Source organism: Cricetulus griseus (assembly GCF_003668045.3).
Source record: "Cricetulus griseus strain 17A/GY chromosome 1 unlocalized genomic scaffold, alternate assembly CriGri-PICRH-1.0 chr1_1, whole genome shotgun sequence".
Classification (NCBI taxonomy): Eukaryota; Metazoa; Chordata; class Mammalia; order Rodentia; family Cricetidae; genus Cricetulus; species Cricetulus griseus.
The window spans coordinates 224,772,119-224,791,095 of NW_023276807.1; the positions used below are offsets into that span (position 1 = coordinate 224,772,119).

At 45.1% G+C, this 18,977-nt stretch overlaps 1 protein-coding gene across 5 annotated transcripts in view; it reads left to right on the forward strand.

Annotated features, from left to right (window-relative positions):
• Bin3 (bridging integrator 3) overlaps positions 1-18,977 on the forward strand; it is a 64,262-nt gene that overhangs the window by 31,843 nt on the left and 13,442 nt on the right. For 2 of the 5 annotated variants that reach the window (XM_035452813.1, XM_027390235.2), the window contains exons 2-4: positions 10,961-11,009; positions 16,796-16,858; positions 17,187-17,248. In XM_035452813.1, coding sequence (XP_035308704.1) covers positions 10,961-11,009; positions 16,796-16,858; positions 17,187-17,248 — 174 coding nt within the window. The remainder of the gene's footprint in view (positions 1-10,960; positions 11,010-16,795; positions 16,859-17,186; positions 17,249-18,977) is intronic. The other 3 variants (XM_027390233.2, XM_027390236.2, XM_027390234.2) reach the window with 3 other exon arrangements.

An 18,977-nucleotide genomic window follows, 5' to 3' on the forward strand; every position in this document is an offset into this window, starting at 1 on the left:
TTGGAGAACATCCTGTTGACTTTTCTTTATTGTGAAAAAAAAAAAAAAGGCATCCTTTTCCTCTGTACACAGGGAACTTGTTTTGTTTTGCTTTGCTTTTTGTTTTCTTTCTGAGGTGAGGCATGTTAGAGGCTGAGGACTATTTTCTCCATTTTGTTAGTGAGACCAAAATATCCCTTCCCCTGGCCTCTGGTGCTTGTGTTTATAGAGTGGCCAGCGTGACAACCATTCCAGAGAGAGAACCGCTTCTTGATTCTCCCAGAGCATAGAGATTCTCTGAGGGACACACCTTACTTTTCTCTCTGGGCTACTGCTTGCCCCTCTGGCCCCCAGAGGAGAACGTGAGGAAAGCTGGGATAGGAGGAACAAGAAGCCCCATGAGCCTCCTGTGACCCAGCTGCACCCCTAGCTGTCACTCATGCTTGCTGCCGTCCCCCCAGAGCAGACTCTGCCACGTGGATGGAGAGACAGGGAGCCTGGTAAAATGTAGCTGGGCTACAGTTTCTTTTCTCTTGTTCCCCTCCTTGTCATCTTCCACTGTCCACTGGGAGTGTGCCCCATGTCATTGTCAGGGAATATCCTATCTGCCCCCGTTTCTAGTCATTTCCTGGGCACAATGGGGTTATATCCAACAACCCAGGGAACTCCTCTCCCTTTGTAGTATCCTCAAAAGCCCTTTAGGATTCCTTGCACTAGGGACTGGAGAGATGACTCAGTGGTTAAGAGCATTTGCTGCTCTTACAGAGGACCTGAGTTCAATTCCCAGCACTTAAATGGTACCTAACCACAATCTGTAACTCCGCTTCCAGGTATTTGACAGCCTCTTCTGGCTTCTGCAGGCGCTTGGTATACTTGCATACGTTCAGGCATAACACTCATACATAAAATTATATATATATATATATATATATATATATATAATTATACATATTATACATTTGTATATTATTATATTTGTGTATTATACATATACATACACATACATACATACATATATACATACATATATATTTGACTCAAGCTCTGGTAACTTCTCCAGGCTTTGCTTCAGAGGCCAAAGGCCAACTCTGATCTGCAGCTGGCTCATGGCATTCCTTGTCCATTTGGTTCTGATCACACGTCAGATTGGAAGCCCAAAGGGCATTACCTTTTTTGGTCTTTATATACCCTTGTCTAAGAGTGTGTGTGGTGGGGGAGTTGTTTGGGTGTTTTTCAGGAACCCTAAATCACAGTGTAGTATTTTGCAGGACCCAAGCTTGGGACAGTGCATTCCTTTTACTCGTTCATTTAATCATTCATCACTGTGGAATGAAATAAAAGCTCCATGAGGTCACGGCATAAGTTTTCCTTATTTGTCGTGATGTCCCCAGAACCTAGCGCTGCACTTGGCATGAAAGGCAGTCCTTAGTAATGATGCATCAAGTGCTCACCAAAAGGCTGAGAATGTTGCACTATGCTTAAAACAGTACCTGCCAGGGTTGCAGAAAAGGAAAGCACTCAGTCCCTGTCTTTGATAAGCTATGTGTCATAATCAGAAAGCAAGATATAGACAGATAGAGGTTAATTAGCCTGTGCCCTTTACCAAGCAAACACTTCAGTAATGACAGGATGGTTCAGTATTAGGAAACATATTTGCTCATTTTATCACGTTGGTACGTCATAGGAGAGTAAACTACTTACCCAGATGCATGCTGCCAAGACATTGGCTTGCCAAAAATGCAATCTTTGTGTGTTCTAGTAATCTAGCAACAGAAAACTATTTCCTTCCTTTGCAGGCTTTCTGGCTGAAATCAGTGGCTCCTTTCAGATTTCATAGTGAAAGATCAGATGCAAGCCATCTTACTCTTACCAAAAAAATAAATAAATAAATAAATAAATAAATAATAAAAAAGACCACTTCTAACTAACACAGTAACTAGACAGGAAGTAGGTATAAGTATTGGTAAAGAAAAGGAACATTTTATCATTATTTCCCTATATCTATTTGGAAAACCTAACTTTTCCACAGTTGAGTCTCGTAGGCTATATAGGTTAAGTATGTAGGCATGGTGAGTGGTTACAAGGTAAATTATCCAGCAAGATAAAATTTAAAAAAAGAAGCCTATGGGGGGGGGGCATTAACCACCATGAAACATACCTAAGACATGGAGCTAAAAGTTTCACATTTAAATATTACTTTGGGCTCTTAATAGCCATTGAAATAAGTGTTGAAGCCCTATTTATGAAAGAAAGGGAGGGGGAAAAAGAGAAAGGAAAGAAAAAGAAACAGAGAATTGAGTCTTAAGACTAAGGGGGTCAATTAAAAAAAAAAAACTTGAGTGAGCAGATGGAAATATTGCTGTCCTAAGTGTTAACTTAGGTGTCTATGGATATAGGTTCTTCACACACTTAGAGTCCTATGAGTGTGATGCATTTCTAATGATATTAAGTATATTTATAGGGTTTTAGTGTGGAGGGAGACCATAGCAGATGATTCATCTTGAATAATAAAACAAAAATAGCCCTAACTATTACCTGGGAAAGACATGCAGCAAGAAGGAAATAATTTTACTTGATGTTAAGAAGTTTTTGTAACCCTAAATAGTTAAGCCCATGTTATTTGTCTGTGATATGAAACAGTAGAAATATTTAACACGAATACATGATTTTTTTCAAAGACATTTTTTAAGTCATGCATGGTGGCACATGCCTGTAATCCCAGTACTTAGGAGGCTGAAGCAGGAGATTGCTGAGAACTTAATGTCAGCTTGTACTATAGAATGAGTGCCAAACTGTTGTGGGCTACAAAGTAAGAACCTATCTGAAAAAGAAAAAAAAAAATCATACCAACACACACCAAAAAAAGGTTATATAGTACATGTTCGAGAATGTGTGTCAGGGCCAGAAACACCAGCTGTTGTCTCGAGGTGCTGTGTGCCTTGTCTTTTGAGGTAGGGTCTCACTGGCCTGGATCTCCAAGTAGGCTGAGCTGGTTGGCCAGCAAGCCCCAGGGATCTGCCTGTCTCTGTCTCTGGGATTATAAATTGTAAGTGTGTGCCAGCACACCCAGTTTTATGAAAAAGATAAATTTTAACTCCTGTTAAACCAACTGTCTAGTCACACACTTAAAATAAATTCTAAATGAATACAAGATTTAAGAGTGAAAAATAAACCACTGAAATTCATCTGGAAAGAAAGGGGACACGGATAATTAAAATAATCTTGAGAAGAGCAAAGTGGGAAGGCTCATATTTCCCAGTCTTAAATCTTACTCCAAAGCTGCAGTCAGCTGGGCTGGTACTGGCCTATAGACTAATGGAGTGGAATTGAGGGTCCGGAATATACCTTTGCATTTGTGACCAGTTGGTATTTTCACAAGGATGTCAAGACAACCGAAAGATGAATCATCTCGACAAACCGCTAAGATAACAAGACAGCATTTGCAGAGGATGAGATACATCACACCATAAACAAAAATTAACTCATAATTGATCAAAGGCCTATAACCTGAGAGCCCAACTATAAAACTCTCATATATTTATTCCTATAAGAAAACATAGGAATAAATCCTTACAGTACTGAATTTGACAAAAGATTCTTAGATATGACACCAAACAAGCGTGAACATCTAAGAAAAAAAAAGGCAGGTAAATTGAACTTCATCAAAATTTTAAACTCTAACACTTGAAAGCATTTATTCAGTTACTTTTTAAAATGAATCCATAGATGAGAGAAAACATTTACCAGTCATGTATCTGATTAGGAACAGACCCAGAGTGTAAACAGAGTTCTCACAACTCAGCAGGACCAAAGAAAAGCCTGTGTGTTTCTCCAGTGGTCATATTAGTCGATGAACATACAAAAAGACGTCTGGCATCTTGAGGGAGATGCAAGTCACAGCCACAATGAAATACTGCCTCACACCCACCTGTACAGGTGGAAAAAAGCCAAACCTGAAACTGGCATTGGGCAATAATACCAAGAACCATGCCACCCTCCATTACCGAACCCCAGCAGCTCAGGGCCTAGTAACTCTAAGTACCTCTGGAGTGGGGTGAAGCTGGGCTCAAGGCCAGGCTTGGATGAAGTATAGAGCCCAGGCATCTCCCTTTTTCCTTCTGCTTTACACTCTCGTAGCAGAAGGACAAAGGGTCTGCCTCCGACAGAGAGCTCTACACTAGGGGATGTAAAGGTGGATTACTCTAAAACTAACAAAACCTCACCTCAGGAACCCTCACTTGCATGAATGTTGTCCAACCCCTTTAGGAGGAGCCCTAGCCTTGTGGTCACATGGGCCTGTTTTTCTAAACTGAAAGCATTTCTACCATAATTAATTTTTATTGTTTGTTGTTAGTATTTTTTATTATCCTTTATGTCACTCAGCTTTGGCATTACCTGGGCCTTTCTTAGGGTGGGACTAGGAGATGAGTTGAGATTATAGTGTTTTACCCACCATTTATAAAGGCAGTTTGGGGCATTTCTAATAAAACAAATAAAAAATGACCTAGCTCTGACTTATAAGTATACAAAAAGTACCTTTGAAATCACCTTTAAATTTATTTTTAAATTAAAGGAGAAACTGAGCTCACTGGTAGAATGCTTTGCCTGGTAAGCTTGGGTTCAATTCCCAGCATTACAAAAAATGAGGGGAAACTGGTTTTAAAAATGAATATGATAATGGTAAGGTGAGCAATTACATCAATGGAAATCAAGCAATATAACAAAGTATTTTCAGTTTGTACCCAAAACTAGTCATCAGTAAGGAGACAAAGTCAACTTTAAATATTAATGATAATTGTTTGAGAATCCATTTAATGGATAGGTGCAATTCACATGAACACATCGATAAGACAGGAATTTCTGGTAGGTTTAATATGAAAGACACAACAAAGATAACAACTCATGACATGTCACCTACAAGGATGTCAGTAACAAAATAGTTACTGTCACTAACTTAGAGAGCACTGAGATTAGCATTATATAATAAATCTTGAACTGTGCCCCAAAATCTTAGCTTATTTATAAAAGAAATATGAGATTTTCCTAAATCTTACATCAGTCTTTAAATTTATATTTATGCATTGCCAGTTAGCAGGGAAACATAATTACTTCGTAAGTTATACGTGTAGGAAACAAATGTCAATCAACTCTACTGAAGAAAAAACTGAATTCTCTTTTTCCTTTGAGGAAGTGATACTGACTCTCATGTGCAAAGACAAAGACCATGTAGCCAAAACAGTAGGAATAAAAATAAAGAGGCATATCGAGCTACAAGGTTATTCTTGATATCAGATATCCTACATATCAGATATTTACATGAAATAATTTTAAGGTTTGGAGTCAACATAACATGAGGAACTAACTATATTAAAGGGTCTCAGCATTAGGAAGGTTGAGAACCACTGTTTACATGATCAACCAATGTCCTGTGTGCCAGGATTTTCGTTTGTTCCCAAGGAAGGCATTTTAAGCCAATACATAAAGACTGGAAAGAAAGAGACTGGAAAGGGTGAACTTTAAGCTGTCATTACAATTCCCAGAGAGGAGCCAGCTGGGAATCAGAACAGCACCACAAAGGACAGCCCAGAAAGTCAAGCTCTGAAATCAAAAGATGTGCCAGGCAAGAAAAAACTGGGCCTCAGCCTCAGTAATGCATTGAGTAGTAGTGACCAAGCACTTTTTAAGTTATTATTATTAACTGTTGAATTTCTTTTGCAAAATGCACTAAATTAAAACCATCTCATTGGGATTAAAGTCATGAAATTTAAGAAAAACCTGATAGCAATTCTCTACAAGTATTAGAAGATAAAATTAAGTGTTACTTTGCCTTTAATCCCAGCACTCAGGAGGCAGAGGAAGATACAGATCTCTGTGAGTCGAGGCCAGGCTGGTCTACAAAGCAAGTTCCAGAACATCCATCTAGGACTGTTACACAGAGAAACCCTGTCTCAAACCAAAAAAAAAAAAAAAAAAAGATTAAAATTTTTAAAAAAAAGTTGAAAAGCAGAGAAATCAGAGACCAGGAGGGGTAGATCAGCTCCAGGATTGCATCGGCAGAAGTCAGAAGGAAGCATAACATGCAGGGGAGTCAACCCAATCAAGTCTTAGAGAAACTGAAACTGTGCAGTGAGAAGCCAACACGGTGGATGAAAACAGATGCAGGAGGTACACTGTGATGAAACACCAAGACGAACCTACCATCCTTTGGACTTGCATAAAGAAATGAAAAACGGACCACATAAAAAGGGCAGAAATCAGGGTGGCTTCAGACTTCATGGAGACTGGGACACTGGAAGACAAAAAATGTAGTCCCTTTGAAATTCAAGCAAACTGTGGCCAAGCATGTGACACTTGCCTGTAATCCCAGCCCCAAAGAAGGTGGCAAGAGGGTCATACAGGGAAAGTAGAGAAACCCTGACTTAAAACAATAGGCACTGCTCACATGGCTCAGCAGGCAAAGGCTCTTAGCTTCTATACCAGACAACCTAAGCGCAATCCCTGGGACCCACACAGTAGAAAGAGAGCTAACTTCGGCAAACTGTCCTCTGATCTCCACCCGTGTCATAGCACACACATGGACACACGTAAATATTAAATAAATGCATAGCATTTTTAAAAATAAAAACTGATTACGAAAACCATATTGGCATATTATATGAAAATGAATAATAATAAATGCTGGTGAGAATGTGGGAGAAGGAGAACCATAGTCACTGCTGCGGGAGTGTAAACTTGTTGAAGTCAATATGGAGGCTCCTCAAAAAACTGAAACTAGAGCTACCATATGAGCCAGCCACCCCCCTCTTGGGCCAGTGTACCAAAGTGATACCTGCATGTCACAAAAACCAGGAAATGCAACCAACCTGTGATTCTGCCAACAAATAAATGGATAACAAAAATGTGGGATATATACACAAAGGAATTTTTTTTGCAGCCATAAAGAAAAATGAAATAACATTTGCAGGCAAAAAAAAAAAAGGTTGCAACTGGAAATCATTATGTTAAGCAAAATAAGCCAGTCTCCAAAAGACAAATTCCATGTGTGTTTTTCCTCATGCAGAAACTAAATTTGTGTGTGTGTGTGTGTGTGTGTGTGTGTGTGTGTGTGTGTGTATGTGTATGTGTATGTGTGTGTGTATGTATGTATCACAAAATTAGGAAAGGGATCATGGAAGGAAAAGTTGTTAAGGGAAGTGGAAAGAGTGAACGGAGTGCTGGAATCCACATAATAGGATAGCTGAAGCACAGACTGACTTCGTGAGGGAGGAGTGGGGGATATGAGCAAGTGAAACCTGAGTGTTTGGTCACAAATGTATGAAGATGCTGTAATGAAACCCATTACTTTGCTACCAACTTTCATGATTTTTAAATACTAGATTTAACAACTATGTTGACATATCAAAATATTCATGTAACATACTTCCTTTATTTAAAAGTTTGTATCAATGCACATGCATATGTACATATATACATATACAGTTAAAAGAAGCACTACATAACATATATACATATGCATATGTGTGCAGATCTATGTCCATGGAGTAATTCAGCATCTCGCTGCTTGGTTTTGCCTTTGTAGTGTATGTGAATTCAGGTGTTCCTCATCATTTGTATTTTTCCATGTCTTGCAAGTTTCTAACTCTAATCAGGTGCTATTTTTGTAGTTAAAAAAACTGAAGGGTTGGTGTTTGGGGTTTTTTTGTTGTTGTTTGGTTGCTCTTTTTTTTAAAAAAAATCTTCCTTAATTGAAGAATTACAGCAAGTATAAAGAAGAAAACAGCCACATTCTCACACCAAGGACTGAGGCTGCTAGCACTTGCTATTTGCCTCAGATATATATATATATTTAACACCACTGAAACACTGGTCATAAAGATGGAGGTGATGCTGGCAGGGGATCTTCTTCCTTTCTCTCTCATTCTTTCCTTGGATTTTCAGTGGAACCTTTCTAAGTAAGCAAAGCTCTAGATTTAAGACCTCCTCATCGTTAGCCAGGAGGTGGGAAGGCTTAAGTGGTGTGGCTGTATGCCCATTTCTCTGTATGATCCAAGTGGTCCTGACAAAGTAATTTCCCAGTTTGGGGTAGTAAATAAGGGGTATAGATTCAGAGAAACTAAGAAATAGCCATGTGTTGGCTACATAGGAAAGAACAACAAAGAAAAGCCAAGATCATATTTTGGGGGCACATTGGGATTGAAGTTTCTCCTCCAAGCCAGGGCCCAGAGCAGGAAAGGTACAAGATGAGGCAGAGTGTCTTATGTTTAAAGGAAGTACCACATGACTCAGGCATGTGCTCACACACTGATGGGAGTATGTCAGACAGTCACAGGAACCAACTGCAAAGCTGTCGGTGGCCAGACTGAAGCAGCTCTTAGTATCAAAAGAAAGCAATACAGTATTGGATTATGACTCTGAGTATAAGATATCCATGCTGACATGAATAGATAAGTAAAATAAATAGTGGAAACTGAATCTGGGTCCTCTGAAACAGCCACCAGTACTCTTAACGCACTGAGCCATCTCTCCAGCCCCCAAAACCCAAGGGGTGTGGGGAAGGCATTCCAGATATAAAATGCCTGGCCAGTGTCCCTTAAAAGGGGGCATCAAAGCCAAGGGGAGTCTAGACATTGTCACACCAAGAGGCAGTTAAGGAATAAATCTGGTGTGGTAACCTGCATGGGATCCTAGTTCTGAAAGGGCATTGAGGGGAAACTAAGGTAACTGAACAAAGCACAGACTTTGATATGTCATTCCGGGTTCATTAATCATGACTAATGTACCGTACTGATCAAGACTTCTTCAGAGAGAATAGGGCAGGGGGCATAGTAATTATAATACTCCACAACTGTTTACTTAAAAGATGTTGTATGTTGTAGCAGGTGGACCTGTCTTTGGAGCTAGGAAATTGAAAAATAATGCAGATAGTCTGATGAAATCGTGTCTGACCATCAGTAACTGCAGAGGAGACCTGGCTCTTCTGCGAATAAACAGTTTCCCTTTGTGCTAAAACACTCGGCTCCACACAGGCTCTCCTGCATTTTCAGACTCTTAGCCACCAGCCCCAACTGACCCCACAGACTTTGAGACTCTGGGCATCAAGTACCTAGAACAGTCATGAAGAGAACACTGAACTGTGAGCGACAGAGAGAAGGGGGGGGTGGTAAAGCAATACAGGGACTCTAGGCCTGTCATTGAATCTTCTAAGATCTGTTTCCTCCTGCAGCATGAGAGGGTTAAAGTGGAAAATCCCTTCTGATGCATGCTGCTCTAAAAGGCCTGTGGTTCCAAGGAGAGGGTTAGAGAGGCCATGGCCCTGCAGGTAACAGCCACCAAGTCTAGCTTCCAGACTCTGGGGCCACTCTGATGGTTCTTCAGGATCCTTAGCCCACTCCCCACATTCTTGGGGTCAGCAAGAGGGCCAGCTAGTCCAGCTGGCTTCCTAGTGGAAGATGCTGGGTTTCAGAGAGACTCGTTTGTTCAGTAGCAAAGCCAGTGGGGCAGAGACTGGGTCTCCTTCCTGGTTATTGCTTATCTCACTGCAGCTTCTTTCTCACAGAACCCAAGTGTGTGTGGCCTCCAGAGTAGTCCTCGGGGAACTTGTTCATCAGCCATCAAATCCAGTTCCCAATCTTAGGGAAAGTGATGGCAACTGGGACAGAAAACCCAGCTCCACCTGAGCTTCTTCCTCTTTAGGTCTGAGAAACTGAAATGACACCCCCGCCCCCACCCCTACTCCTTTTCAGTTCCACGGCAAACCTCTTCCCCATCTGATTATGACACAGCCAAAGACACTTTTTTTTTCAGCTAGACCCCAAAGGGTTAACTCTCCCAAATTATGGGGCTGGGTTAACAATAAACAGGATGTCCTCCAGAAATTAAATTTAAACCACCGTGACTCAGGCCAGCCCATCCCCTCAACCAGATCGCTGTCTGGGGTTATTATCGGTGGTTAATTATACCGTTGGGGTTAGCAGCAGTGTTGGTCAACTTGGGCCAGGTGGAGGCGGGTGCGGGAGAATGACTAAAAGGAAGGATGGGAACAGAGCCCAAGGGTTGGTCAGAACAGCATTGGCACCATCGGCCCAGAAGCCTAGAGAGAGTACTGAGAGGCTGTCTTTGGGGTTCTTCCCAGAGCTGGTCCCTAGATTCACTTCTGGCCTGGGAACAGGACAGGTAGAAGAGACTCATTACCATTCTGTCACCACAGGGACAAGCAATGTTGATGTTCTCATCTGGCCACCAACATGGACTAACAGGGTCCATGTTGTCAGGACCTGGAAGAAATCTCAAATGTCAATCAATCCTCTCACTCCTGAGAGCAAGAAAGGGCCAAGGGCCAGTGGCATAGAGCAGCCTGCTAGAGTAGATGGAAGCTGGTCTGTGCCTCCACTTCTGAGCCCCAGCCCCATGATCTCTCTGTGTTAGGCCCAGCTTCTTCCAAATTAATGTGAGAACCTGGTAAACAAGCTTCTTAGCAAGTTCAAGGCAGGCTTGGGCAGATTCTTTACCAAGCCCGCCACGTTTCATCCCATCTATTTCTTAACCAGTTATAAATGCTCCTTGATTTGTCATCCTTAGCATCCCCAGAACACCTGTAGTCCCTGTGAGGAAGCTGAGTACGTCTTCCAGAAGATGAGGGGTGTTTGTGGGCTTTTTTAAAGAACATGTTTCCAAGAATGATAGCTGTTATAGGGAGTCATATTTCTCAAATCAAGGTTTGCAGAGCCTCAAGGTGTATCCCTTCCCCCACTTTTCCAGTGTGCTTTAGTGACAGACGGCTAATAGGAATGACATTCTTGGCAAGCACAAGTGACCAAGAGCCTGCATGGAGCATGATCTGTCTCAGAACCAAACTGGGTGCTATTGGCTCACATGCCCTGGTGAGAACTGAGAGACCAAGTGTTCTTCCCCTCCGTGCACCACTCCTGCTGCCCAGCCTTCCCCATTTCTTACATTACCCCTCTGTCTCTCCCTCTTACAGGATTCCGTTTAAGATCGGGCAGCCCAAGAAACAGATTGTTCCCAAAACTGTGAGTAACTCAGTTCTTACACCCTGAGACTCAATTGTGCCTCCCATCACCTCTGCATGGAACCTCAGCCTTCTGGGTTTTCTCTCTCTCCATACTGGAGATTGTGAACTAGGGCTCATGCACACTAGATAAGTGCTCTGTCAGTGAGCTAACTCCCAGGCCAGGACCTGAGCATTGGCAGTGGACATTTGGGAGCTGGAAGGTCAGCTCCCTGGTTCATGTGGTTCTAGAACCAGACACCTCCTTTCCTGGGTCCTATTGATTGCTTCCCCAGTTTTGGACAGGTGTAGGTGCTCTACATCTGAGCAGTCCTATTCCTGGGAGAACTCTGGAGCATAGACTACTCCCCAAATATACATACCATGATAGTGCCCAAGGCCGGCCTTTCTGCCACCTCAACTACATAAAAGACAAGGCAGCTTCTCCAGGTGGCCCACATCTCTTTGTTTGCTGGTATATCTGCCACGATGGAGTTGTTCTGTGCAGTGTTAACACCTACCCACCTTTGAACCCAAGAAATTTATCCCTGTTTTATGTCTAAAATGGGAGAGGAAGAGTCACAAATCCTGGAACGTTAGAGCTAGAAGCTGGCAGACCTTATCTGTCCCCACTGTCTGGTTTTTCTATTTCGTGGTGGAGATGTTGCTAAATCTGAGCCTCCACCTCCCCACCCCACTCCCCACCCCCCACCCCCCTCACCAAAAGCTGCAGTTAGCATTTGGGTCTGTGGCTCTGGCCATTTCTCCATCTACACTTTGTGTACTGCGGCTATGCAGCCCCACCTGTCCAGAGTAGCCTCTTCAACCCTTCACACACCAGTGAGGCTTTGGGGTGTTTTTATTTTTTTTTCTTTTTAAGTTTTATTTATTTTATGTCCGTTGGTGTTTTGCCTGCATGTATGTCTGTGTGAGGGTGTCAGGTCCACTGGACCTGGAGTCACAGACAGTTGTGAGCTGTCATATGGGTGCTGGGAATTGAATCTAGGTCCTCTGGAAGAGCAGCCAGTGCTCTTAACCCCTGAGCTATCTCTCCAGCCCTCAAGGCCTTGGTTTTTAATATGGGTAAAGCCATACTCATCATGACATCCAAGGCCCACAACCATAGGACTATCTTTACAGTAGAGCACGCCCCACCCCCAATCATCTGAGCTCCTGCCATGCTCTGTGTCGTCCTCCTTCCCTCCTAGGCTCCACCACCAGGGCTAAAGGAAAGATCCCACTTTGGTTTGACAGGAAGTCCAGCTCATCTGACCAATGCCTCTATCTTCAGGAAGTCCAAAGTTAGGTCACAGGAAAGGAGGTGGGCTCAACTTAAAAGAGTCACCTTCTGCCTCATGCAGAGGCCGGTTATAACAGACTCAGTGTCGCCTCTGTGACTGACCATCTGTGAGCCTCTCAGAAAGTCTGGGTGTCCAAATGCTGCTCCAAGAAGTGGAGGGTGTGGCTGTGAGCCTCCAGAGAGTAATCCCAGCAGATCCAAAAGAGAAGTCTTTTTGAAAAGGGTCTTTTTTTTATTCCCACTTTGTTCACCACCGCAAACAAGAAGACAAAAATCCCTCCCTGCACCAGGACTTTCATCTTTCATGGATGGGGCTTTGATCCCCCCAGAGCAGGATGGGCTACAATGTACTTTCCAGCTCTTTGCCAAAGTCTTTTGGAGGAAGGGTCTTAGTTCCTGGGGGGAGGGGCTAAAGAGGATGAATTATTTATCTTGGCTTATGGTTCCAGGGAGGTGGGTTCATCAGAGTAGGGGATCCCAAACCCTTTCCTCTAAGGAATAGCAAAGATTCCCAGGGAAGAACAGACCCACCCCACCATACCTTCCCTTGTCCCTTCCCAATGTTGTCTGTGTTCTTGCTGGGGACTGGTCATCCTTTAGTCTGTGGTGTCCTCTCCCCCAAGTCAAGCAAGTATTCAGTAGTTGTTAAGGAGCCAGGTTAGAGACTGACTCCCTGGATTCCTGCTTGGCTCTGCCTCTGTGTTATCTGTGACTTTTCACGCATGGTTTAGCCTTGTCAGGCCTTAGCTTTCTCACGTGTAAGGTAAGGGTAATCCCAGGACCTTTGCCACATGCATAGGAAGAGTCTCACATAAGCCAGTGCATATAAGGTACTCAGTCCAGAGTCTGGTCTGTAGGGAGTACTTGCTGGTAGCTGGTTTGACTTCTTCCAAAGCCATCAAGGACTCAGCCTGTCCCAGCAGCTCTGCTCCCCAGTGCAGTGAAGCTGTGGGCTAGGCCTTTGATCTTTCACCAAATGTGAAAGCTGAGGGGTGGCTTAGAATGGAGTTTTCGTCTGCTCAATCTATTTCCCTCAGTGCCAAGGGTGCTTAGGCATGGGTAGCAAGACCCTGCCTTTTCTGAATCAGTTCTTGCTCATCTCTCCACCTCTAGCACAGGTCTGGGCTATGCAGATGTCTCCAAATCTCTGGCAGCTGTCCCTGGACATTGGTGACGCACTCTGTGGAATAGATGTGGCTGCCTAGGTTATTGGAAGTCATAGCACTCCTGTCATGGGAAGAAATGTTCATTTTATATTCGGGGAGTTTCAGGAGGTTTTTGGCTCAGGGTGCCTAGCTGCCAGCCTCAAAGAAAACATTGTCTTTGCTCTCACTGCTTGCCTGTTACCAACAAGTTACCAACATGAAAACATGCATTCCACGATTGTTAAGGCTGTGGCAGGAATAGCGTGTTCTCTGTAAGGGCTGACCATTGACACTGTGACGAGGACCACAATTCATACCTCCTGTTCCAACTTCTGTTAGTCCCCTCTGGGGCATCAGAGTATCTTAGCATAGAGAAAGAAAACAGACACAGAAGTACACACATCATATACAGACACATGCACATACACACCACACACATACATACATACACACACACACACACACACACACACACATATGCACACACATACAGATATATACACCAAAGATACATATAGCACCACATATATGTATGCACACACATGCAGACATATACACGAAAGACGCAGACATACACACACACACACAGACACACACACACAGACACACACACACACACACACACACATACACACACACACACTGCATCTTGGAGGACAGGGGAGCTCTTGGAGATACTGTTTCCAATGCCCTCCATGCAATGGTTCCCTGGAGTGTATTGAAGGGGATGTGTTGTCCACCCATAACATCCTTGTGTGGCTCTCAGAATGCTTTCTCTGCCTCACTTTGACCCGACATCCCTTCACCCTGGCATCAGAGCCCCAGCCCTGCCTGTGGCCTGCTTTTCCCCTTTACTGGGAATTTGAGTTTGGAAGGAACTCAGCTTGTTCACTCACTTAGAAAATGCCGAGCTCTTGCTGGGCAGGCAATCCTAGGCATTGCCCTTGCACCCCGGGCCCAGGAGAATGTAAGGAGCATCACCTGGGGCTTGATTCTCCCTAGGCTACTCTTCAGCAGCCTGGCCCAGCCCAATCCCCTGACAGTCCGTGCACATGTGTTTACACTTGCATTGTTGACTGGCCTCCAGTTGCCTTTTGGCAGAGGCATCAAGCATTCAAAAATGTTCAGATCTTTTCCACTTGGCTTTTTCCCTCAGAAGACATGCACCGTGGAATGTAACTCCAGTGTGTCCCTTTATTCTATCAGCCATAATCTGAGGGCCTGGAATTCTGGTCTGACTCCAAGTGGTTCTGTCTTCTGGGGAGAAAGATGAGGGACCCATGAACTGCACCATGGCTCTTTGGAGAGGTGGTGTATTTCCAAGTTCCTGTGGGGTGGCCTTGAGTGGCATCAAACAGAAAGAGCATATGGCCACACCAACAAGCTTCTGCTCCCAGAGACTGAGACTCTGCTCCCCCTAAACAATCCCACCTGGCTGGGAGCTTGACGGCCCCTTTGTACAAGTCCAAGCAGTCCCCAGCCAGGCAGACCAGGTGCTCTCTGACATCCCACACACATCAGCACACTCAAGCATTGCAAAAGAGAAGGCTGAGAGCCAAAAGCATCAGCACAGGGGCTCAGCCCCCACCACCCCAGAAGAGCAAGCACCTAGGTATGTCTCCAGGAGAGTTTGATTCTGGCCAAGAAATACTTAGTTTTCATTTTATCCTTTTGAAAGTAAATGCTAATATGAAGAAAAATAAGACACTCAGCAGCCACATCCTTTGGGCTATGAAGGCCACGGCCTAGCATGAGGTTCCATACCTAGCCACATTGGGGCTTACTGGGCTGCCACTTCCCAAGTACTTTTGGCTGCTGCTCTCTGCATCCCTATCTGTGTCTCCAGGCTGCTGTGGCCCTCCCATGCCCAGTGAGCAGGAAGAAAAACATGGATGTGCATTCTGTAATCGACACTATGGGCCATGTATATTACCTTCCCCCAAGCAATGAGCCACTGAGGCTAGAGTAATCACCAAGTGAAATCCCTCTGCTCAAAGATACTAGAAGCTATTTACTTCAGAGTTTATCTCTCACCTACCTCCCCACCCCCGTTCATTCCTCTCAACTGCCTTCCTGCCCCACGTGCCAGAGAAATAACTAGGCTAGTCCAGCCTTTTGATCTTATGACATGGCATTGTCATCTTCAGAGTTCACTTTCAAAAACCACACAATTAAGTCACTGTTCCCCACCTAAAGTGCAGGCCAGTGTGATGTCTCCGTAAGTAAAAGCACTTGCTATGTAGGCTTGACTGCCTCCTATCACCAGAACCCACAGTGGAAAGAGAATCAATTCCGAAAAGTTGTCCTCTGACCTCGAGGGATACACTATGCCTACCCTCACATATGCATCATAAACACAATAATGTCAGCAATAATAAATTGGGTGTGTTTGTTTGAGGCAGGGTTTTTCTATATAACAGCTCTGGCTGTCTTGAAACTCGCTTTGTAGACCAGGCTGGCCTCAAACTCACAGAGATCTTCCTGCCTCTGCCTCTCTGGTGCTGGGATGAAAGGCATGCACGACCACCACCTGGCTAAATTTTTTTAATTACAAACAGTTTCATAATTCCATGAGCTTACAATTTTGTGCCAGGCTACATTCTTCTTCTCCTTCTCCTTCTCCTTCTTCTTCTTCTTCTTTTGGTTTTTCAAGACAGGGTTTCTCTGTATTGTTTTGGAGCCTGTCCTGGAACTCTCTCTGTAGACCAGGCTGGCCTTGAACTCACAGAGATCTGGCCAGGCTACATTCTTAGCTAGCCTTGCATGTGGGCCGCGGGTTGGACACCCCTGGAAATGCATACCTTGAAGGCCCAGGGGCAGGGTCCCTTCATTCTAAAGCAAGCTCCCACCTGATGTCCCACACAAGATGGTTTTTTGATGGACCTGAGACCCAACAGCAGGGTCTATGAGAAACCCGTGGCTGTGAAGGGAAGTCACTTGCTCAGGCCTCACAGCTAGCACATGGCAGAACCCTGCTACTTCAGACTCGCCTCTTTGTGCCCTATTGACTCCTAGGTGGGGTCTCATCATGGCAGATCACCTTGACTGCCATCAGAGTTGGGATGAGGAAAGGGCACCAACAGTATCTCACCCTGGGGTGAAGAGCCAAGGCACAATCCGCTGAGACTTGCCAGCTTGCCTGGTTGGCCCGTCTGGGAGGAGAGGCCTTCTCCCTAAGTCAAACACTTCATTAGTTTGGGAACACAGGGACACTGTTGTTAATGATCTGCCGGAGCGTGTAGGGACTGGACAGTATTGTTGCTGCAGGCTGGGGGAGGGTGTGGAGCGAGTTTCAGTAAGCTAGGAGGTTTTTTCCATCATGTTGTCATTGCCCCACTGATTGAGCTATCTCTTTCCTTGCAGGTGGAGAGAGACTTTGAGAGGGAGTATGGAAAGCTGCAGCAGTGAGTGTCAAACTCCAGAAGGGTGAGATGGGAGATTGCTGGGGCATGTGCTTCCTGCCAGGTCTACCTGCCCTGCCTCCTCCTGGCCAGGTCAGGCTCAGCCAGGGAGCCTCTGTGCCCTCTGTCCATTCACAGCTAGGAACCAAAGACAGCTCCAGCAGGAGACTGGCTACAGGAAGGACTTAGTGCACAGGCTCTGGGTGGTCCACCCCCTGCAGAGCCTCAGGTGGCATGGTGGTCGGTGGCAGGTGTTCGGAGAGCGGCTTCCCTCCCTGCTAGGCTTACTTGAGGCAGAGAAGTGAGGCCCCAGTGCCGTGAAGCTAGGTGCCCACCTTCTCCTTGCTTTTCAGGCTGGAAGAGCAAACCAAGCGCCTGCAGAAGGACATGAAGAAAAGTACCGATGCCGACCTGGGTAAGTGGCCTGGGTAAGGTGCAACATAGGATGACCTGTTTCCTCAGACCCTCAGAGCTAACTCAGAAGTCACTGTGCTCAGAAAACACCATGCCCTGAACCTAAGAAGAGACCTGAGAGAGGCCATTCTCTTGGATCAGATCTCCACTTCCCACAGGGTCCTGCCACTCTCCTGGTTAGTTGGGTATGAGAACATATGCTCGGGGGTCCTATTAGGATGGTATTGCAGCCAGCAGAAGCCTCCTCGGTGGCCCCTCCCCTGCCTCAGTGTCAGGGCCAGAGATAAAAGGCAGCACGGCCTTGTTAGCAGAAGGGGACAGCATGGCTCTCCCCTGGCAACAGCAGCTGAGCAAAAGAGTTGGCACATAGAGCCAGGAAAACCTCACAGAAAGGCCTCTGGTGAGGGGCCAGCAGGTGCCAGCAAACAGTCAGGACTAGGGAGGGCTCTTGGCTGAAGAGACTTGCTCAGGAAGAACTAGGCCCAGGGGCCTAGTGACTAAGACAGCTTGGGTCAGGGAGCATCAAGAGGCTGTGTCACTGAGTGACAGAGAACATTCATTCACCTTACTGTACCCACCAAGCACCGGCCTAACGGTCTCTAACCCAACAAACATTGCCCCTAACCTCACTGTACCTTGTCTTAGAAATAGCTGCATTGCTGGTCCTTAGCCCTGTGGTTTGCCATGGTGGAGCTGTGTGTTTGGTGTAAAACCCTGAGAGCAGCATGATTGCTAGCATGCTCTATTACGAGTAATGGCACTGCCGACAACAGCAACAGCAGAAGGAGCCACAGCAAGGCTCCTGCCAAGTGGACCTCGACAGCTTCTCCACATGCCAAGGAAAGGGGTGTCTGCATGTCACTTTATAATAGGGACTTCAGAGAGACAGGTTTGACCAAGGCAATCCACCATCTCCCACTTGACAAATCCTCGTTGAGAACCCACTTGCTCCAGGCACACATCTCAGTGCTAGGGATTCCACAGAGAGTCAAGACAGGAGCGTCCATCCTAGGAGAGAAGGCATGGAAGAAATCAGTAACTATGTAGTATAGCGCCATGTAATGGCCAATGCCACGAAGGATCATAAAGGGATGGGGAGTACCGGGTGCTGCTTTAGGTGGGGTGAGCAGGGAATCCTCTCTCAGGAAGTGCCCCTGTACCTGAAAGGATAAGGGAGTCTACTCTATGTAAATGTGCCTGGGAGAGCATTGTAGCAAAGGCCCTGGAGGGTGGGATTTGGCCCTTACCCCAGTGGTTGTGATCACTGACCCAAAGGCAGAAGTAGAATTGAGGACCCACCTGGCTTGTTCAGCCATATGACATCATGGTGTCTTGGTAGTCTTTGAGTGTTGAAGAGCATCAGAGGACGTTCACCTACTGCTCGTCTTCATAACTTAAGACTGGCGAGGCATGTGAAATGCCTGTCTTTTGTTCATTTGTTTGTTTTGTTTTGTTGAGACAGGGTTTCTCTATGTAGCCCTGGCTGTCCTAGAACTCGTTCTGCAGACCAGTCTAGCCATGAACTCAGAGATCCACCTGCCTCTGCCTCCCAAGTACTGGGATTAAAGGTGTGCACCACCTCTACTTGGCTAAATGTCTGTCTTTAAAAGGAGGAAATCCTTTTGCCAGTCACCTATCTTGAAGCAGAAGTTTTTTGTCTTTGTTTTTAAACCTCTTGTTCTTTTGTGGTGTGTGTGTGTGTGTGTGTGTGTGTGTGTGTGTGTGTGTGT